The 21,429-nt window shown below is 37.3% G+C and overlaps 1 protein-coding gene across 4 annotated transcripts in view; it reads left to right on the top strand.

Annotated features, from left to right (window-relative positions):
- The window catches only part of thoc2 (THO complex subunit 2), a 39,617-nt gene extending 18,793 nt beyond the window's left edge, over positions 1-20,824 (top strand). Inside the window, exons 22-39 of one of the 4 annotated variants that reach the window (XM_008119687.3) lie at positions 538-702; positions 925-1,200; positions 2,614-2,755; positions 3,030-3,187; positions 4,093-4,221; positions 5,294-5,425; positions 5,516-5,700; positions 6,765-6,955; positions 8,573-8,675; positions 8,984-9,435; positions 11,846-11,904; positions 13,782-13,817; positions 15,771-15,908; positions 16,126-16,195; positions 16,294-16,451; positions 17,925-18,001; positions 19,128-19,175; positions 19,940-20,824. In XM_008119687.3, the coding sequence (XP_008117894.2) occupies positions 538-702; positions 925-1,200; positions 2,614-2,755; positions 3,030-3,187; positions 4,093-4,221; positions 5,294-5,425; positions 5,516-5,700; positions 6,765-6,955; positions 8,573-8,675; positions 8,984-9,435; positions 11,846-11,904; positions 13,782-13,817; positions 15,771-15,908; positions 16,126-16,195; positions 16,294-16,451; positions 17,925-18,001; positions 19,128-19,155 (2,499 nt within the window). In that variant the 3' untranslated portion in view covers positions 19,156-19,175; positions 19,940-20,824. Of the gene's footprint in view, positions 1-537; positions 703-924; positions 1,201-2,613; positions 2,756-3,029; positions 3,188-4,092; positions 4,222-5,293; positions 5,426-5,515; positions 5,701-6,764; positions 6,956-8,572; positions 8,676-8,980; positions 9,436-11,845; positions 11,905-13,700; positions 13,818-15,770; positions 15,909-16,125; positions 16,196-16,293; positions 16,452-17,924; positions 18,002-19,127; positions 19,176-19,939 lie in introns of all 4 variants that reach the window. The other 3 variants (XM_008119686.3, XM_003226756.4, XM_008119685.3) reach the window with 3 other exon arrangements.
- The last annotated feature ends 605 nt before the right edge of the window (positions 20,825-21,429 follow it).

Raw genomic sequence — 21,429 nt, 5'->3', positions numbered from 1 at the left:
TGTTAATAATAACAACAACAACAATACATGAGCGGCACACATGGGGACCAAGCCCAACAACACAAGTTAAAACACAGAACAAAATTAAAAACATTATAACTACATAAAACAATAAAGCACATCAACAGAATTAAAACCAGGACAATAATAATAACTAAACATTCAGGGGATAAAATTGTGGTTTGTTACACCTGAAGATTCATTTCTACTAATTTGTGCAACTTCATCAGTCTCATTTTGGATGTACATACTTGTCTTCCAAATGTTGGGACAACAGCCTGCTAAGTTGCCCATACATATAGTAGTTACAATGTAATTTCTGAAGCTGTCATAAAGGTCAATATTAATTTCACACTGAAGAGAACACCGTCATTTTGACTGTTATGAATGTAATTGATCTGTCATCCCTTTTCCTAATTTTTAATAATAATATGCATATATTTGAAATGGTATTTTTTAAAATGAAGTCAAACTGATTCCCTTGTGCCTGTAAAGCCTCCTCTCCCCTTCCTAATGTGATTTTATTTTTTGATTCAGTGCCATGACACGTTGGTCCAGTTCGGTGGGTTTTTAGCCTCCAATTTAAGCACAGAGGATTATATTAAGCGAGTGCCTTCTATTGACGTTCTCTGCAATGAGTTCCACACGCCTCACGACGCTGCATTTTTCCTCTCAAGGCCCATGTATGCGCACCATATTTCAGTGAGTAGAATTGCATTCTAGACATACGGTACAGACAGTTTTTATGGACATCAAATCTGTTTCTCTCTAGATCCTTTGCTGAGATACTAGCTGCTTGTTTCTAATGTAGTGTGGTTCAATGTTCTTTCACTTGGCCATACATCATATTAGATTGAACAGAGATGTGCTCTTTAGTGTGAGAAATGGATAATAACATGACTCCGTGTGTTCTTTTTTCATCAGTCAAAATACGATGAACTGAAAAAAGCCGAGAAGGGGAACAAGCAGCAGCAAAAGGTTCACAAGTATATTACGTCTTGTGAGCTTGTGATGGCTCCGGTCCACGATGCCGTGATCTCCTTGCACCTCCCAAAGGTCTGGGACGACATCAGCCCACAGTTCTATGCGACTTTCTGGTCGCTCACCATGTATGATCTGGCCGTGCCGCACACTAGCTACGAACGGGAAGTCAACAAACTCAGAGTCCAGATGAAAGCGATTGACGACAATCAGGAAATGGTATGTCTCACTCTTCGAATAAATGTCATGAGTTTTCAATATTTACTTACTCTCTTTTCATTGGCTTGTTTGCTTTATAAAGCAAAAACAGTCACCTGAGTAGGACAAAATAATGATGGGTTGCTGTGAGTTTTCCATGCTTATATGGCCATGTTCCAGAAGCATTATTGCCTAGCGTTTTGCCCACATCTATGGCAGGCATCCTCAGAGGTTGTGAGGTATATTGGAAAATAGGCAATGAAGGTTTATATATATAATCCAAGGTGAGAGAAAGAACTCTTGTCTGCTTGAGGCAAGTGTGAATGTTACAATTGATCACCTTGATTAGCATTGAAAAACCTTGCAGCTTCTAATATATGGATTTGTGATTTCTGGTGACTCTATTATAAGGTTTTGTTGGCAAGATTGATTCAGAAGGGGTTTGTTATCGGCTTCTTCCAAGGCTGAGAATGTGCGACTTGCGCAAGGTCCAACCCCATGGATATCTATGAGGTTTGCATAAATTCCTATAAGGAATTTAGATCATGGTCTTGTCTTAGTTCAGCGCTTTAACCATGACACCGTGCTGCCTCTGCCAGGTAGCTTTCCAAACATACTTCTGAATCAAACTGTGAAAAGGTATTCATTCGTGACTAATTTTCACATCACATAGGCTATTATGAGCCCAGAGGGGTTTTTCCCCTTATTGAGCTGAAGAGAAAGATGAAAAAGTATTTCAAATTCCAGGGTGTTAAGACATCCTTAAGAGTAAGAAAATCCTGGGATACTACCAGTGCTGCCGTGTGGTAAAATCTCTGTTGTTCAAAGTTTGTTAAAATCTCACCAGGCTCAGTAATAATAACAACAACAGATCAACAACAGAAAAATAACAACAATCATGAAATCCAGCATATCTATCTTGTTTGCTGTGTCATACTATGTCGTTGTGTCAATAATAATAATAATAATTGCTGTGTCATACTATGTCGTTGTGTCAATAATAATAATAATAATAATAATAATAATAATAATAACACCGCCTCCATCTCCCCGAAGGGACTCAGGGCGGCTTACATGGGGCCAAGCCCGGGTAATTACAGTCATCAGAAAAATAAAAAATACATCACATAAAAACACATCACAGTAGTCCATTGAGAACAGTATCTTCCTGAGGAAGATATTGTTACAGTTTGATATAGAACTTAAAATAAGGTAGTTTAAATCGGTGTTATTGTTTATTTTTAGAAGAGGATTAATGGGCAGTATTTGAATAAAAATAACCCCAACATCATGATGATGATGATGATGATGATGATGATGATGATGATGCCCATTTGCCATTACTATTAAATTCCCAGGGCTGGCATAGTTCCTCATCTCTCCTCTGTAGGTTTCTATACTCAATGTAAAATCTAAACACATTTCTTATTGTAGCCTCCGAATAAAAAGAAGAAGGAGAAAGAACGTTGTACGGCGCTTCAGGATAAACTTCTTGAAGAAGAAAAGAAGCAGTCAGAGCATGTGCAAAGGGTGCTGCAAAGGCTAAAACTGGAAAAGGATAATTGGCTTCTTGCAAGTAAGTTCAGCGGAGTTCTTCCCTGCTGCTTGGTGCTTCAGTGAAACTTTGCCTCACTTTGTCTTCTCTCTTTCAACGTTCTTTCTAAAATGTTACCTGTGAATTACTTCCATTTAGCTGTGGAAGTTATTTCCACAGCTGCAATTTTTTTCTCTCATAGGAAAAATGTTCTTATCTTTCATTACAATAGGGAAGGGTATTGATTGAAAAACTTGCATCTGGTTTCAGACAGTGTTTTATCTTTCCTTGTTTTCTTTTGTTTTAAATTTATTAGAGTCTACAAAAAACGAGACCATAACCAAATTTCTGCAGTTGTGTATATTTCCTCGGTGTATTTTTTCTGCCATCGATGCTGTTTATTGTGCCCGCTTTGTGGAATTGGTGCACCAGCAGAAAACGCCCAATTTTTCCACCCTTCTTTGCTATGACAGAGTAAGTAGTTGTTGGATTTGGTGCGTTGTTTTGTTCTGGCACTTTTGGAGGCAACGATGGATGTTTCTGCTACAAAAAATAATTACTTCTTAGAGAAAACACCTACAAATAATTTAAGTATTTTTTTAAAAAAAATTGTGTCAGAAGTGATTTGAGAACATACTGCAAGAATTGGCCGTCTACAGAGACGTTGCCCAGGAGATTCTAGGATATGTTATCATCCTGCTGGGAGGCTTCTCTCATGTCCCTGCAAGCTAGAGCTGACAGACAGGAGCTCACCCTATCTTGCAGATTCAAACCACAAACCTTCAGGTCAGCAGTTCAGCCGGCACAAGGGTTTAACCCAATTTGCCACTGCAACTCTTATTTAAGTATCTGAAGCCTTATGAGGATTGCTATTATAGAAACTAAAAGGCTGCCACTGAGTTAAGAAGGAAAAAAAACAAGAAATATTCTGGATCAGACAATTACACCATGTAAAAAATTTGAAAAGTTTTCTGTTCCTGGTTTGAAAGTGTTATTTCCTGTTTAATTGTGCAGTCCTTACTTTGAAAGTCATGGTTCTCCTCCAGAAACTTTGTTTTTTCTGGCTGCCACAAACTGTTCAATTGGTGGAGACTCTGTGAGATATTCATTGACAAACAATAGAAAAATGTGCTGTGGGATGTCCCGTGATAACAAAGTTTTTGCAGTTTAATAGATATTTTCCATGTTTTTATGATTGAGCCAATTAGTAAATTATATGTATAACCCAGGAACAAAAATGGGATAACATATTTTAATTTATCCAATATATTCATGGAATACTACTGCTATGTAGCCTTAGAAGCATGACTTTATCCCAGGTCTTTATCCCAGAATAGTGCATTTTTGCTGCTCATGTAACCTTTGAAAATGTCTTGCAGGTATTTTCTGATATAATCTATACCGTCGCGAGCTGTACGGAAAACGAAGCCAGTCGCTACGGCCGCTTCCTATGCTGCATGCTGGAAACGGTAACTCGATGGCATAGCGATAGGACCATATACGAAAAGGTAGGTGGGATATTCAGAAGTTTAACTACAAAAAGTGTTAAAGAAGCGGGGTACAGGAAAATAATATTGGGTTATTATATAAACCATTGTGATAGCAGCAACTTGATAAGATCATACTGAAGATGAGTACTCTGAGTCAGAAAGTGTGGAAATTCTAGTCGTAATACAGAAATCTTTTAATAATAATAGAATAAAATAATAAAGGTAATAATACTAATAAATACGGTAAAATATTAAATGTAATAATAATGTCAGAGTGAAATAATACATATACTGTATTAATAATAACAATAAATAGAGTAAAATAAATGTAGTTACAATAATAATTGAGTACAATAATAAATACAATAACAATAATTAATAGAGTAAAATAGTAAATGTAATACAGTAGAGTCTCACTTATCCAAGCTAAACGGGCCGGCAGAAGCTTTGAATAAGCGAATATCTTGGATAATAAGGAGGGATTAAAGGAAAAGCCTATTAAACATCAAATTAGGTTATGATTTTACAAATTAAGCACCAAAACATCATGTTAGACAACAAAATTGACAGAAAAAGTAGTTCAATACACTGTAATGTTATGTTGTAATTACTGTATTTATGAATTTAGCACCAAAATATCACGATATATTGAAAACATTGACTACAAAATTGGCTTGGATAATCCAGAGGCTTGGATAAGCGAGGCTTGGATTAGTGAGACTCTACTGTATTAATAATAACAATAAATAGAGTAAAATAAATATAGTAGTTACAATAATAATTGAGTACAATAATAAATACAATAACAATAATTAATAGAGTAAAATAGTAAATGTAATAATACCAATAATAATAGAGAAAAATAATAAATGTACCATATATACTCGAGTATAAGCCGACCCAAATATAAGCCAACCAGAACCCTAACCCGAGTATAAGCCGAGGGGGGCTTTTTCAGTCCTAAAAAAGGGCTGAAAAACCCAGCTTATACTTGAGTATATATGGCAAATGTAATAAATAAATAACTAAATAAATAATCTGCTTCTTGAATAAGTATTAAGGGTTTTTTTAAATCTTCATCTACCTCCAGGAATGTGGCAACTATCCAGGGTTCCTCACTATATTACGGGCAACTGGTTTTGATGGCGGAAACAAAGCTGACCAATTGGACTATGAGAATTTCCGGCACGTCGTACACAAGTGGCATTATAAACTGACAAAGGTAAGCTAGAAACACTGAGAAGAGGCCGAGGCTTTTTTTTGCAGTCCTGTTGAAAGCCTTTTGATAACACGTTTTCCTTGATGTTGCTAGGCATCGGTGCACTGCCTGGAAACGGGTGAATATACGCACATCCGAAATATCCTGATCGTGTTGACTAAAATCCTTCCCTGGTATCCCAAAGTGGTGAATCTGGGCCAAGCGTTGGAAAGAAGAGTCCACAAAATCTACCAGGAAGAAAAAGAAAAGAGGCCTGATCTATATGCCTTAGCAATGGGGTAACAACAACTTCTTTTACAAGCATGGCTAAATTATACGCAGAAAATTCAAAAATCTTACATGGTAGAGTATGTGTCCCTTTCCTGGCAGTATTTGGCCGTGGTCACGTTAGGTTGTATATGCTTTGGGATTTTATTGTAGGTAGATGATGACATGGTGATTATGGGGAAAATCTTATATCGGTTCAGATTGTACATCTGTGCGTTTAATTAAATTGATGTGATCAGTATTAAGCCATCGAAGTACCAAAAATGTTAGAGAGTTTCCATTTTTTTAACTTTGATTAAGTTCTTACATATATTTGAAGTATTTAATTTGAAGCATTTTGCAACGATCATCGCTAAAACGATCCCTGTCTGCAGACATGACCCAAAAGGGAAAGGAATTGGAAGGAAGAATGAAAAATAAACTTGGGCATTAGCTTTTAGTGAGAATTTTTTTATAGCAGCCAACTGGAATGCAAACAGTTCAACAGAGGATCTGCCCAAGTAGATAGAAGAAAAGGAGTAAGATAGTCCCAACAGAGCTGATGGGAATACCTTGGTCTTTTAGTTCTATCTACTTTAGCCTATTAGAAAGACTGCGGCCAAGTGGAAGAAGGAGCCTGGTATTTCATCGGCTTCTCATTTGAATTAATAGTGGTCTTCATTTGTCTCTGTTTCATTTCATCCTGATGTCGTATCTCTATTGCTTTGTGCATAACATGCTAATCTCCCTTCTATGTTACAGAAAGTCTTGTAAAGCCAGTAATGTATCTCATTCGACTGAATCTTATTGCCAATTCTTTTCAGAATAGAGGCAAAGGTCTTTTTGGTGTCAGATTTTGGGAGATCGTTGCCTTATAAGGATAAAGGTCTTATGAGCAGTTTGAAGAATGGGATAATACTATAATAATAAAACTATTGCTTCTTCAAAATCCAGTGCTTGTATATCACATGTTGGGAAAGTTGTCATCCATCGATAGTTTTCACACTTGTCTCTCCAAGCAGCTCTCCCCAGTTTCTCTCTTTTGCTTGTTGTTTTATTTGTTCCGTGCCTATTTAACACCTGTTGCGACTTTCAGCTATTCTGGGCAGCTGAAAAGTAGAAAGCATTGCATGGTCCCGGAAAACGATTTCCACCACAAGGACGCGCCCACTGGGAACGCAGTGCCGAAAGCGGTGCAAAACGGGCCGGGAGGAGGAGCCGGGCTGCCCCCGTCTTCGCTCACGATTAACGCAGCTAAACTGGAAGAAAGCACTGCTGAGGAGACCGGTATGGCACCGGGGGGTATGGGCATCCCTTGTATACATCAAGGAAGGCCAGGCTATTCTTTTCATAGTCACTGATGCATGCATGCATTTCTCCAGATTGATAAATCTTAAGGCTTGTAAATAAACATTTGAATAGGCTTAATGTGTTGTCGAAGGCTTTCATGGCCAGGATCACAGGGTTGTTGTATGTTTTCCGGGCTGTATGGCTATGTTCCAGAAGTATTCTCTCTTGATGTTTCACCCACATCTATGGCAGGCATCCTCAGAGGTTGTGAGGTATATTGGAGAAACTAAGCAGACTAACTCAACCAGAGAAATCAGCCATAGCAGAGCACTTGATGAACCAATCTGGACACAGGATATTATTTGAGAACACAGAAATGCTCGACCACTCCAACAACTATCATGTCAGACTACACAGAGAAGCCATTGAAATCCACAAGAAGCAGGTAGACAATTTCAACAGAAAGGAGGAAGCTATGAAAATGAACAAAATCTGGCTACCAGTATTAAAAAACTCAAAAATCAGAACAGTAAATAATAATAATAATAATAATAATAATAATAATAATAATAATAATAATAGAGAAACGCTCTGAAAACAGAGGAGTTCCAGACATCAATCAACCAGGGGCAGCTAACGACTCTGAACAAAGCAAGAAAAAGCCAGGAGATGAAGCTATTCAATGCTAATTAATATAATTAACTACAACATTCACGCCGGCCTGCAACTGACAAAGAGTTCTTCTCTCACCCTGGACTTTCCACCAATATATATAAACCTTCCTTGCTTAGTTCCTCCATACCTCACAACCTCTGAGGATGCCTACCATAGATGTGGGCGAAATGTCAGGAGAGAATGCTTCTGGAACATGGCCATACCGCCCGGAAAACATACAACAACCCTGCATAGGCTTAGTTGTTAAATAATGAAAGCTGACCTCAGGGAAAGCACTTTCATCCATGCGAACCTAGTCATAATTCTTAAATTCTTAAACCTAAGACTGACTTAGTTTGATAACTTGAGATAACGTAATTTGATAACCAATTCAACCTAGTTTGTGGCAGCCACAAAAATGAAGATTCTGGAGTAAAACAATTACTTTCAAAGTAAGGGCCACAAACAAAATGGGAAATTACACTTTCAAATCAGGAATATGATTTTTTTCAAATTTTGTTAGTGCAATGAACAAGAAACATGTGTATGTCTTTAACGTATATGCTCATATACACAAAAGGAAAAGCTGATAATGGTATCTTTTTGCATGTATGATGAGTGTGACAACCTTATAATGGTCATAGATCTACTAAATGAATTCATATTCTATACAGTCACAAGATGGGATTGAAGTTGCAAACCTATCCATATCTTCTTGAGTCCCGCTGAACTCTGGAGGGCTCACTTATGAATAGACATACATAGGATTGTGATATAAATAATTGTATTACTTTTGGCTGTACCTTTGCTGAGATTATTCTTCGTGCCAACACTGATATTATCTTGATCTGTGCCATTTCTCAGTAAAACAAAAATTAATTAAGTAGGGTATTTATTGACATGTCCTTGTTTACAAAGTCTTTATCTGCCACTTAGCCATTGTTCATCTTTCTTTAACAGATAAATTAAAAGAGAAATCTCAGGGTGCTGTTAAAGTGATTAATAAAGCTGCCAATACAACTCCAAAGGTGACCACAAGCAATGGAAACAGTTCTTCAAATAGGTGAGTACCTGCCACAGTTTTCTCTTTACGGTGATCATGATATTGGGATATTTATTTAGTCACTTATATAAGAAGCAAAATTTCAAGGATAAAAACCCAGGTTGCTCTCTTTTTGATAATCTGTGCCAAGTAAAACATAGGTTTAGTGTAATTACAATTTATGGTTTGTAAATCCAAATAAGGAAGGCCTCTTTTTACACTGATTCTTGATTCAGAAGACATTTATGATCTACAAGAAACACTTTTAAGACTGGAAGAGTTAATTATCCATATTTTACTAATATTTTGGTTCTTTTTGTTTGAAGCAGCAAAGTTGTAAAAGAAAAGGAGGACAAAGAAAAATGTGGGAAGGAAAAAGAGAAGGAGAAAAAGGAGAAGGTGCCAACTGCCACGCCTGAGGCCAAAATGCTTGGAAAAGATGGGAAAGAAAAGCCAAAGGAAGAGCGGACAAACAAAGAAGATAAAGCAAGAGATACCAAGGAGAAGACGCCCAAGTCGGACAAAGAGAAGGAGAAAGCAAAGAGAGACGAGAAGTTGTTGAAGGATGAGAAGTCCAAGATTATCGTGACCAACACCGAGTCGAAAACAACAATAGAAAAGGAAAGAGAGAAGGAACCATCCCGAGAGCGAGATGTAATGAAGGATATGAAGACCAAGGAAAACATTAGAGGAGGAGGAGGAGGAGGAGGAGAGAAGGCACAAGTTGCTGGGTCCTTGAAGTCCCCTGTTCCCCGCTCAGATGCCTCTGATTGTGAGAGGGGTATGTTTAACACCTATTTGCACTTTCATGTTTTCCTAAGAAGGGCCTCGGATGGTTGTCAGGTGGCATTTTGATACTGGAATCCCAGTTGAAGCTGTACAGCTTTCATTTTAGGCCATTTATTGTCTTACTGTTGTTATTATACTGTTGTGTTTGGGCATGGCCCCATGTAAGCCGCCCCGAGTCCCTTTGGGGAGATGGGGCGGGGTATAAGAATAAGAATAAAGTTATACAGTTATTATTATTGTTTTCGTGAGATACCTCAGAAGGCAGCTGAGCATTTAGGTGGGACCTGGGATTCTAAATACTGATGATTTGCCTATATGTGGGATGTGCAATACAATGCATAATAATAATCATCATCATCATCATCATCATCATCTATATATATAAAAGGGTAATGAAATTTCGGCCTAGGACAAAACATCAAAACTACACATCCCAGAAACACTAAACTTGGCATCACAACCCCTCGTCCATGCCTCTGCGTTCATACAACAAAAAGAAAATAAAAATAAAGTCCTAATTAGAGGGAGAGGAATAATTGTTTTTATCCAATTGCTGCCAGTTAGTAGGCTAAGCTCCGCCCACTTGGTCTCCTGGCAACCCACTCAGCCCAGGGGACAGGCAGAGTTAGGCCTCACTTAGGCCTCTTCCACAGATTATCTGATTTTAACTGAATTATATGGCAGTGTAGACTCAAGGCCCTTCCACACAGCTATATAACCCATTTATAATGGACTTAATGTCAGGGGAAAACCTTTACCCTTTACCTTAACTACCACCAGTTCCTCAATAGTTTATTTCCCATACCACCATACTTCGCCACAGCAATGCGTGGCCGGGCACAGCTAGTAATAATAATAATAATAATATACTTTATTTTTGTATCCCGTCACCATCTCCCCGAAGGGACTCGGGGCAGCTAACATGGGGCCAAGCCCAGAAAAGACAAAGTGTAGACAAGTTAAAATATCAAACAAAACAATAAAATAACAAGCAGTATAAAATCAAAAATGAATTCAAGAGTAAAAACACTGCAAATAGATACAGGACAGGTTTCGTTGTCTTGTCCTGGCTCCCTCAGAGAGAAATTTGGCAACAGCCAAGGTCACGTGGGAGAAATGGTCACCTAGGAAAAAAATTACATAGAATTTGCCTGATCTACAGGGCAAGTTTCTGAGGAGTTGATTAATAATATGTAATATGTGTTTGTAAAACTTCAGGACAATAAGATGTGATACATACATTCTTGTTTGTTCTTGATAAGGCCAACTGGCTAATCAATAAATTGTTGTTGTTGTTGTTGTTGCTAGTATAATCATCCTGGGCTAGATGGTGAATCAGATCTGAGCCCAGCCTGAAAACATTGACCTTAAGCTAATATTTAAGAGCCCACCACCAAGCTCTTGTTGACAGGGGGTTTTCCCCAGATTCTAGCAGCAAGACACAGAATGGCACACATCTGGAGAACTAAAAGAGAGCCTCCAAGAACCTGTGTTTAATTAATCCTATTAGTCTACAGTTTGTGTTTTTATATTGCTTGTTGCCTGTTTTGTCTTGTTTTATATTTTAACTTGTTCACACTTTGTATTTTGGGCTTGGCCCCGTGTTAGCCGCCCCGAGTCCCTTCAGGGGGATGGTGACGGGATACAAAAATAAATTTTTGTTATTATTATTATTATTATTATTATTATTTTATTATGACACAGCAAACAAGATAGATATGCTGGATTTCGTATCACAAAATCACAAGTCGAACACTTCCCAAGTGCCTATGGCCTTGTGATTTATTTTTTATATATATATATATATATATATATATATATATATATATATATATATATATATAATGTAATGTGCATAATTAGGACCGAGTTAACAACAAAACCACTGGGCCAAATCACGCCAAATTTGGCCACAAAACTGATTGCTTTCCAAGGAGTGACCATTAAAAAAACCAAAAAAAAATGCCCCTATATAGAAAGTAGCTAGGCTTTTAAGCTGCAAGACTATTCAGTGCAATTCAAGCTGGCCAAACAAGGATTCCCCTACAAAGGAAGTAGTCACCTGGCAACAAAGGATTCCCATACACCACAGTAACGCGTGGCCGGACACAACTAGTTTATTAATATGTTTGTAGTTGTGCACCATTTACTGCTGAGCCAGTTGGGTCTTCGGACTGTAATAAAAGTTTTATTATATATATATTGTTATTATATTTTGTTATTATATTTTGTTATATTGTATTGTTCTGGGCATGGCCCCATGTAAGCTGCCCCGAGTCCCCGTTGGGGAGATGGTGGCGGGGTATAAATAAAGTTTATTATTATTATTATTATTTTGATTGATTGATGTGCGATGTAATGGCTGAGTAACATTGCGTCTCCTTTCTCTCTCTCTTCCCCAGAACAAAAACGCCGCAAAGTTGATAGCCACTGTTCTCCATCGCATTCCTCTACAGTAAAGGTTAGTATAGCCTGAGGAAGGCAGCGCCCATTTTTAGGCTGTCGTGTTTGGAATGCCATTGTCCGACTTCCGTCAAGTTTTGTGCCAAGTTGGAGCCATTGGGAGCGTTCATGTTTGCATTAGAGAAAAATGCATTCCTTTTCTTGGTTGATGGACTCTTTTTTTCCTTATTAAGAGAGAGAGAGAGAAAAAAAAATTATTAGAAAAAAGAAACAAAGCTTCAAGGACCTAGCGGAAATGTTGTAAATAGAGTTCGGAAGATTTTTTTTGAAACACAAAACCGAAAGTGCCTCGCTGTTTTTAAACAGTCAGATCTATATTTTTGTGGAGTGCAGTGGTAGCTACAAGCAAAACCAAGTCTCTGATGGAAGCAGAGCGGAGCGTGCGTTTGGGCATTCACGTGGAAGAACGCGTAGCGCCGAAGAGAGAGTTTCCGGAGGACGGCAGGATGCGCGATGCCTCTGAATGAATGCGTCAGGCTTCTCGATGAGCGTCAATACCGATGTGTGCCTTCCGAGGAGGAGGAGCCTTGGCAAGGAGCCCCGTTTTTCCCCCCAAAAAGCCTCCTTGGCGATCAGTTCTCCTGTAGTTGTGTGTGTTGAGTGATGAGCAGGCAGCTTCTGTTGCACCTTCCCTGCGAGGTTTGTTTATATTCCGGTGGGCTCCCACCCCGTTGAGCTCCGCATTGCGCTTAAACCAGACGTGGAGGCCAAAACCTTCCTTCCGCCCAGCAAAGAGAAAAAACCCCAGCAGCCGAGCGCAGCACAAAACCATGGCTGTAGCCTTCTTGGAAGACTCAGGGTAGCAATTCCTTGCTCCGTGTTTTTTTTTTCTTTTTTTATAAATCTTTTATTATTATTATTATTTCTAAACCATCTCCAAAGCTCATATGGAATCTTTGAGTTTGCAGTACGTTGAAGCTTTGAAACTGTAAGTTACCGCTCTACCGCCTCAGAGCCCTGGGAGGAATGGATTGTTTGTGTGGGGGTGTTGCCATCTTGCCAACCTTTCAAAGAATCCCCTTTGTTGTTGTTTTTGAAGAGGTTGGACGAAGGCACAAAGCAATTTACTAGACAAATAAAACGACTTTGTTATTCCCGAGTCATAGTCAGTCATTGGGTTGAAGTCCTTCCTATGCTTTATGCAAGTGTGTGGGAACGACTGAAATATTCAATTATACTTTAGTATAACTTTCTATAAAAAAAATAATTCGGTGGTGCCCAACATCTATTGTTACAACAACAAGGCGAGTTTTAAGACCAAAAACTTGGGCTTGCAAGGATTGCACTTCATGTCCTCTGATGTGCAAAATGTCGTATCTGACCCTCAAGTTTATACACAATTATGAATAAATTTTTCATAATATTGACTCACAATTATGAATATATTTTTCATGTTATGCATCCATTATAATATTGACCTCATACCCGCAATGGTGTGTATATACTTGATGCTCAAATGCTTTATCAGAGGAAGCAGATAGTACATGAAAAGTGATGCTAAACTAAATATGTTATTCTTAAAAGCTAGCACAAGATTTTCTGTTATACTTTAACAGACTAAGGTAGCTATGCTTTTTAAAATGGCTACCGTCAATATTTAGCTGGGAAAATTATGTAATTTAACTAGGAATATAGCTTTTTTTTCTTTGTGGGTTTGGTGGGCCTTTCAAAGAATTATTTACCTTGTGTCTGATTTCCTTTCTGCACTTAGCACAGATTCCTGCATGCCTGTTTTTGAGAATTATTAACTCTGGACTTATTCCTGGAAGGAATAGCTGTTTTCTTTGTTTCAAGGGTCTGGCCCTGCTTGCCCAAGTCCCCGTGGTTTCTGAGAACTGTGCGAGCTCACGTCTCATCTCCATTCATTTCCAACAGGACAACCTCAGCGAACTCAAGGAATCTTCGGCAAAGGTTTGACTCTTTCAGTCACCCAGAGAATACAGAAAATGCCGCCAAAGGGTTGCTTTTATAGTCATAACAATGAGTATAGTAAGGCCACAGGAGGCATTGTAAGAGGTGCATTGGTCAGTGGGAAAATTCACTTTCGGGTGAGAGTAATTTGAGTCACGGAACAAATTAAACTCTTAAGTATCACTGTATATCGTTCTTATTAATGAAAATAATCATTCTGTGTTGAGATACCATATATACTCGAGTATAAGCCGACGCTAATATAAGCCGAGGCACCTAATTTTACCACAAAAAACTGGAGAAACTTATTGACTCGAGTATAAGCCGAGGGTGGGAGATGCAGCAGCTACGGGTCAATTTCAAAATGAAAATAGAGCCCAATGAAATTACATTGAGACATCAGTAGGTTAAAGGTTTTTGAATATTTACTGTATTTCAAAGAAAAACAGTAAACTAGCTCTGTAAGTGGAAAAGTAGGGTCAACAAAAACAATATGGTATTAACAATAAAATAATAATAATAACAACAACAACAACAGCAACTTCATTTGTACCCTGCCCTATCTCCCCATGAGTACTCAGGCCAGCTTCCAACATAGTAACAGGCAAACATTCAATGCCTACATAAACAATGCAGAGCTAGATATAGATCTATAATTATATATACTAATATCACATATGCATTTCCCCTGAAACGTTTGCAAATCTTATCTCTATATATGTGCATTTACCTCCAGTAATATTTGCAAGCCCTATATATTTATGTTTATACCTATCTAGAAATCTGTGCGTGTGTGCATGGGCATTTCCCCTGCAATATTTGCAAGCCCTATTTTCATATATATATATATATATATATATATATATATATATATATATATATATATCTAGACATCTCTATATATAGATAATTATATCTGTATAGGAATTGCAAAGACTTGCAAACATGTGGTGAAAATTCATATATAAAATAATGTATACAGATATACAGGTACATGGAAATCTCTAGCTATCTATATATATATAGGATTTGCAAAGACTTGGAAATCTCTAGCTATCTATATGTATATAGGATTTGCAAAAATATGACGGGGAAATTCATATATAAAATTAATATAGATAGATAGATACAAATATAAAGAAAGGTACATAGGGATTGCAAAGGCTTGCAGGGGGAAATGCCTATTTATCTGTAGCAGAGATTAACAAATATTTCGGGGGGAAATGCTTTTATAAGCTTAATGGGTATATATATATATATATATATATATACACAGTAGAGTCTCACTTATCCAACACTCGCTTATCCAACGTTCTGGATTATCCAACGCATTTTTGTAGTCAATGTTTTCAATATATCGTGATATTTTGGTGCTAAATTCATAAATACAGTAATTACTACATAGCATTACTGCGCATTGAACTACTTTTTCTGCCGGATTTGTTGTCTAACATGATGTTTTGGTGCTTCATTTGTAAAATCATAACCTAATTTAATAGGTTTTTCCTTAATGCCTCCTTATTATCCAACATATTCGCTTATCCAACATTCTGCCGGCCCGTTTATGTTGGATAAGTGAGACTCTACTGTATATATATTTCTTCTTCCTGACTTGCAAGGGCTTCTTTCCCATTTCAAAATATTTCTTTGGTTAAGAGCGAGGGAGGCTTTGGAAAAGTAAACACACTGATAAGGGAGGGTAAGATGAGAGATAAATAGATCATCTATTGCAAGCAACGGCATCCAGGCTCCGCTGCCGGCTTGAATGAGCTGAAAAACTCGGCTTATCTTCGAGTATATATGGTATTCAGTATTTAAGGAACCTCTGATGGACCTCCAGACCTTGACATGATAATAATATTTCAGAATGTTGGTAAAAGTGACATATTATTCTGATGTTCCGCCTCTTAAAAATACGCATTAATCCCTGGTACTGTTGCCTTGATTTAACAGCATTATGTTAACCACTCCGTTCCAACCCTGTCCAAGAGTAAGGAGAGAGAAGTGGACAAGAAAGATTTGGACAAATCAAGGGAAAGATCCAGAGAGAGAGAAAAGAAAGAGGAAAAGGAAAGGAAAGATCGGAAAAGGGTTGGTGATCTTTATACACTCGTGTCATCTCTTCAATTGCGTCTAATGAAAATAGCCTTTGCATTTTTGTGAAGATGAAAAAACGTAAACAGCCTGCTACCAGGATCTCTGGGGCAAGCGCAAAACAGGCAGTTCAAAGGGGAAAAGCAACTTTGACAAATTACTTTCCTTTGTTTTATACACCTGTGTTCAATTTGTTAATGTTGTCTCTAATTAGGATCATTCCAATAGTGACCGGGAAGTGCCGCAGGATTCAATGAAGCGTCGGAAAGAGGAGAACGGAACAAGTAGGTTTTCTTACGCCGTTTTCCCTTTGTAAACATTGGTCTCCCTGAGATGAGGAAATTATAACTTGGTGTGTTGTTGTTTTTTGTCTCCTTCTCAGCTGGTTCTTCCAAGCATAGTAAGAGTGTAAGCCCTTCCGATTCTCCTCGCTCCAACGAAAAGGAAAAGGAGAAAAACAAATCAAAATCTTCCAGCAAAGAGAAAGGAGATTCCATAAAAGTCGAAAAGATGGAAAAAAGCTCATCTGGTAGCAAAAAGGCAAGACCACATACATATCTATATTGCTTTTTTTAGTATTTCTAGCAAAATACTTGAACGAGATGTTGATTGGACATTTGTAGAGTGTTTCCCAAAAGGTAACAAATCCAGTTGGGAAAAAAATGAATTATAGATGGCAGCTGGTTGTTAGCCAGGAGTAGAATATTATGTACAGATCAGAAACTGTCAAAATGTGTCCAAATAACTTAGAAAAAAATGAGATTTTTAGAGAAAGAATGCATATTCTCAGCATATTTTTATTATTACTATTCTTGAAATAATTAAAGTTTTATTTTTTTAAATGATTGTAATGATTTTATGTTTTTATTGTTGTGTTTTTCATGTGTTTTATAATTATTGTGATTTTTTAATGCCTTTTAAATTTATTTGTGTGTTTTTGTATTTGATATTACTGTATGCTGGTTTTGTATCTGTAAGCCGCCCCGAGTCCCTCTGGGGAGATGGTGGCGGAGTACAAAAATAAAATTATTCTTATTATTATTATGATAAAATAAAATAAAAGGATTTGGTACCTTTTGGAAGCAAACACCACATTTGGAAGCATGTGAATCTCCTCCATATGAGGATGTAACATATGTGATACTAGAAACCTCTATGGTGCCTGCCATAGATGTAGGCAAAACGTCAGGAGAGAATGCTTCTGGAACATGGCCAGAAACTCACAGCAACCCAGTAATCCTTCCTTTCCTTTTTAGCTTATTTATTCTTTCACTGTTCTTTTGATATATATATATATATATATATATATATATATATATATATATATATATACACATACATACATACATACATACATACATACATACACACACACACACACACACACACACACATACACACACACACACACACATACACACTAGCTGTGCCCGGCCACGCGTTGCTGTGGCGTTGTCTGGGGTGTTGGTGAGAAATTGTTGAGGTAGTGGTGGTATTGAATGTCTGTTGTATGGTTGTCTTTATGTTTAGTATGCACACTGAAGTGGATTATATGGCAGTGTGGAGTCAAGATAACCAAGTTCAAAGCAGATAATATAAGATTCTAAATGGGTTATATAGCTGTTTGGAAGGGCCTTCAGTCTACACTGCCATATAATCCAGTTAAAATCTGATAATCTGTGAAAGAGGCCTAAGTGAGGCCTAACTGTGCCTGTCCCCTGGGCTGAGTAGGTTGCTAGGAGACCAAGTGGGTGGAGCTTAGCCTTCAAACTGGCAGCAATTGGCTAAAAACAATTATTCCTCTCCCTCTAATTAGGACTTTATTTTTCTTTTCTTTTTGTTATATCAACCTAGAGCCATGAATGATGGGTTGTGTTGTCAAATTTCGCGGTTGGGGGGCCTGTAGTTTTGTTGTTTTGTCCGCTGCCCTGATGCCATCACTCTTTTATATATATAGATTTATATATAAATAAAAATAATGTTTCCTCTTATTTTTACCCAATTTTGTTTTAGGAGTCCAGACACGATAAGGAGAAATCCGAGAAGAAGGAGAAGCGGGACAGTACGGGGGGCAAAGAAGAGAAGAAACAATATCCCTTCCATGTGTGACCGCCGTAGACGTTTGTGCAGAAGGGGAGGGCGGGTTATGGGGTTGAAATTACGGATTTTTGTATGACTTGTGGATAAGTTGAGAGTTACGGAAAAGAGCCACTGCTGCCATATCCCCACCCAGGCATTAAAATAAGGCAAGAAGCAGCAGCGCATACGAGAGAGTAGAGATTCTTCCTGGGATGAACAAAGCTTTTCCTATTCTGCTCAGAGTAAGATATTTGCATCACCTGAGCAATTGTTTTAGGTTGGTCTTTGTGGCTAACAGTTCTAGACCTATGCAGTAGTTATTTTAAAGAGGACTCAGGGCAGCTTACAAGCCATATATACATACAATATATTATATTATTCGTATAGCACAATATAAGCAATATATATTACAATATTGTACTATAACACTATATTGTAATATTATTAGTAATCTTACATATAATATAAATATACCATTATAATAGTGTATTATTATTATTATTATATTGCATTATTATATTGCAATATTATATTATTAGTATAGCATAATATGATTATATTGTTATAGTGACACAGATTCCTCCTGGGATGAACAAAGCTCTTCCTATTCCTCTCAGAGTAAGATACTTACATCACCTGAACAATTGTTTTAGGTTGGTTTTTGTGGCTAACATTTCTAGACCTATGCAGTAGTTACTTTAAAGAGGACTCAGGGCGGCTTACAAGCCATATATACATACAATATGTTATATTATTCGTACAGCACAATATAAGCAATATATATTACAATATTATACTATAACACTATATTGTAATATTATTAGTAATCTTACATATAATATAAATATACCATTATAATAGTGTATTATTATTATTATTATATTGCATTATTATATTGCAATATTATATTATTAGTATAGCATAATATGATTATATTGTTATAGTGACACAGATTCTTCCTGGGATGAACAAAGCTCTTCCTTTTCCGCTCAGAGTAAGATACTTACATCACCTGAGCAATTGTTTTAGGTTGGTTTTTGTGGCTAACATTTCTAGACCTATGCAGTAGTTACTGTAAAAATGATTTTCCAAGGCCGCCTTCTTTAAAACAGTTATTTTCCTTAATGGTTAATCTACTCATAAATCTTCAGACAAACACAGATAATGAACACTCTTCTGACCAAGGTAAGGAGGGCAGTTCGATGCTCTGTTATGGGAGAAGCGTTGTCCAAAATGGTTCACGTTGTCAGTTGTCGTTGCCTTGAAACAGTTGTCTTTCACTAAAAGCAAAGTCTGACTTCAAGTCATGTTGCTTTTGTTCTGAAAACTAAGAAGACCTGAATGGTTTTCGTGGAAGTTAACCATGATCAAATGTCGGAATTTAAAAACCTTCTTCTGGCAGGACTACCCAACCAGTTTTGAGCAGGAGTGTTAAACTCATAACCTGTGTTTAATCTCTGTCCTGTGTGTTTTAATACATATTTTATGGAAATATGCTTTAATATGTATCTTTTATAGAACTACATTTTAATATGTATGTTTATAGACTTGCGTACAATGCTTTAATAATAATAATAACAACAACAACAACCTTCCCGCTGGAATGGTACCTATTGATCTACTCACATTTGCAAGTTTTCGAACTGCTAGGTTGGCAGAAGCTGGGGCTAACAGAGAGAGCTCATCCCGTCCCAGTTAGCAAGTTCTGCAGTTTAGCAGTTTAACCTGCAGCGCCACTGCAACCCTATTGTTATTGTTATTGTTATTATTGATGGTGGCCTGACTTGGCTAAGTATCAAAGTGACTGAATTAAATAAATATATATATATATATATATATATATATATATATATATATATATATATATATTTAAAGTGTTGTGAAATCAATGGTAGATTTAAAAACATTGTGTCTGATGTTTAGGAAATCTGTTTGATTTTCCCTTTTAGGCCAAGAAGATATGGGGGAAAAATCGAGCTGTGGCCGGGAAACTGATCTTTCTGGACTCTAGATTGCACAAGAAATTCTTACGAAGAGGACCCATCTGCATCTCCTTAAATTATTCAGTTCTCTTGCTTTTATTTCCCTCCCGGCACGGAAGATTTGATTGTTAAGTTGTACATTACTGTATTTTTAACTCGTCTCTTAGTTTCTTAAGCATTTATTTTCAGTACCTGGCTGAAAGTGTTACATGTTCCATATTTTGAGCACAATGTGCTGCAAACCGTTGCCATCGTGCAAAATCAGTGAGGGGTTTCCACGTGTACAGAAGGCCACATTCGGGGATCGAAATACTGCCTGAGTTTAGTCAAATCCTTTTTCGGTTGGAAAATGCGTTATTTTAGGTGTTTTGAAAACCTCCAAATAAAACAGTTATTGAACCTTGGGAATTTACCTCATTTAAAACCCATTTTTTTATTTATTGTTTTTAATATCGATAACTAAAAGCGAAGCGGGGAGCGCTGCTGTCACGCGGTGCGTATGAATTATTTGTATATTATGTGCACAGCATTGACCGTGTTTCAGAAGCGAACAACCCTACCTACACTTTGTCCTTTTCCTCACTTAACACCTTACGTTTTTTGTCATAATGTTTTTAGAGAAATTGGGGAAAAATAACTTTCTTCCAAGCTAAAATTTCAAAAATAATAATAATAATAAATTAGGTTTCAATATTACAGCTGCAGGAGCTTTGTATCGCCGAAGTTTAGTCGAAAACAAAAAGTTTCACAATGACATTTTTAAAAAAAGGAAAACAAATTTTTTTATCTGATAAATTCTACCAGTGTAACCTTTTTTCTAAATAAACAATAGTTTTCTCAATGGGTCGTAAATCATTGTGTGTGTTGCTTATTCGGGCGGTTTGTGTACTGAAGTTCGAGTTTTGCGTTATTGTCCGTTCCTTGTTGGAAGGATTTTATTACAACTTCATCTATTTCTTGTGTCTCAAAGCCTTTTTGGATCGATGTCCTAAAGGCCTAAGAAGTCTTGCCGAAGTGGAATAAAGTTGGATCAAAAGAGCAAACAGAATTGACCCAACTTTATTCCCCTTCTTTGAACCAATTCTCTTTGAGCATTTTCTGTAGATGAAAAGAAATAACACTTCTTTAGTATGAGTCAGAAGCAGAAATTGTGAAGATGTCCATAGCAACCCATTATAGATTTTTTAAAATCATGTCAGAACATGCTGTGAGTAGTTTCTGGTGTGAGAGAATTGGCCGTCTACAGAGACGTTGCCCAGGGGACACCCGGATGTGTGTGAAAGGTTGCAGGTTCGAATCTGGAGAGTGGAGTGAGCACCTGCTGTTAGCCCCAGCTTCTGCTAACCTAGCAGTTCGAAAACATGCAAATTGTCGCACCTCAGATTAGCTTCACCTTGCTGTATACACCAAACTGCACACAGGTTGAAGTCTTTTTAGTTTATTAGAAAATAGATAAA

This window comes from Anolis carolinensis, unplaced genomic scaffold (assembly GCF_035594765.1).
Source record: "Anolis carolinensis isolate JA03-04 unplaced genomic scaffold, rAnoCar3.1.pri scaffold_12, whole genome shotgun sequence".
Classification (NCBI taxonomy): Eukaryota; Metazoa; Chordata; class Lepidosauria; order Squamata; family Dactyloidae; genus Anolis; species Anolis carolinensis.
This window is presented reverse-complemented; position numbering and strand designations above follow the sequence as displayed.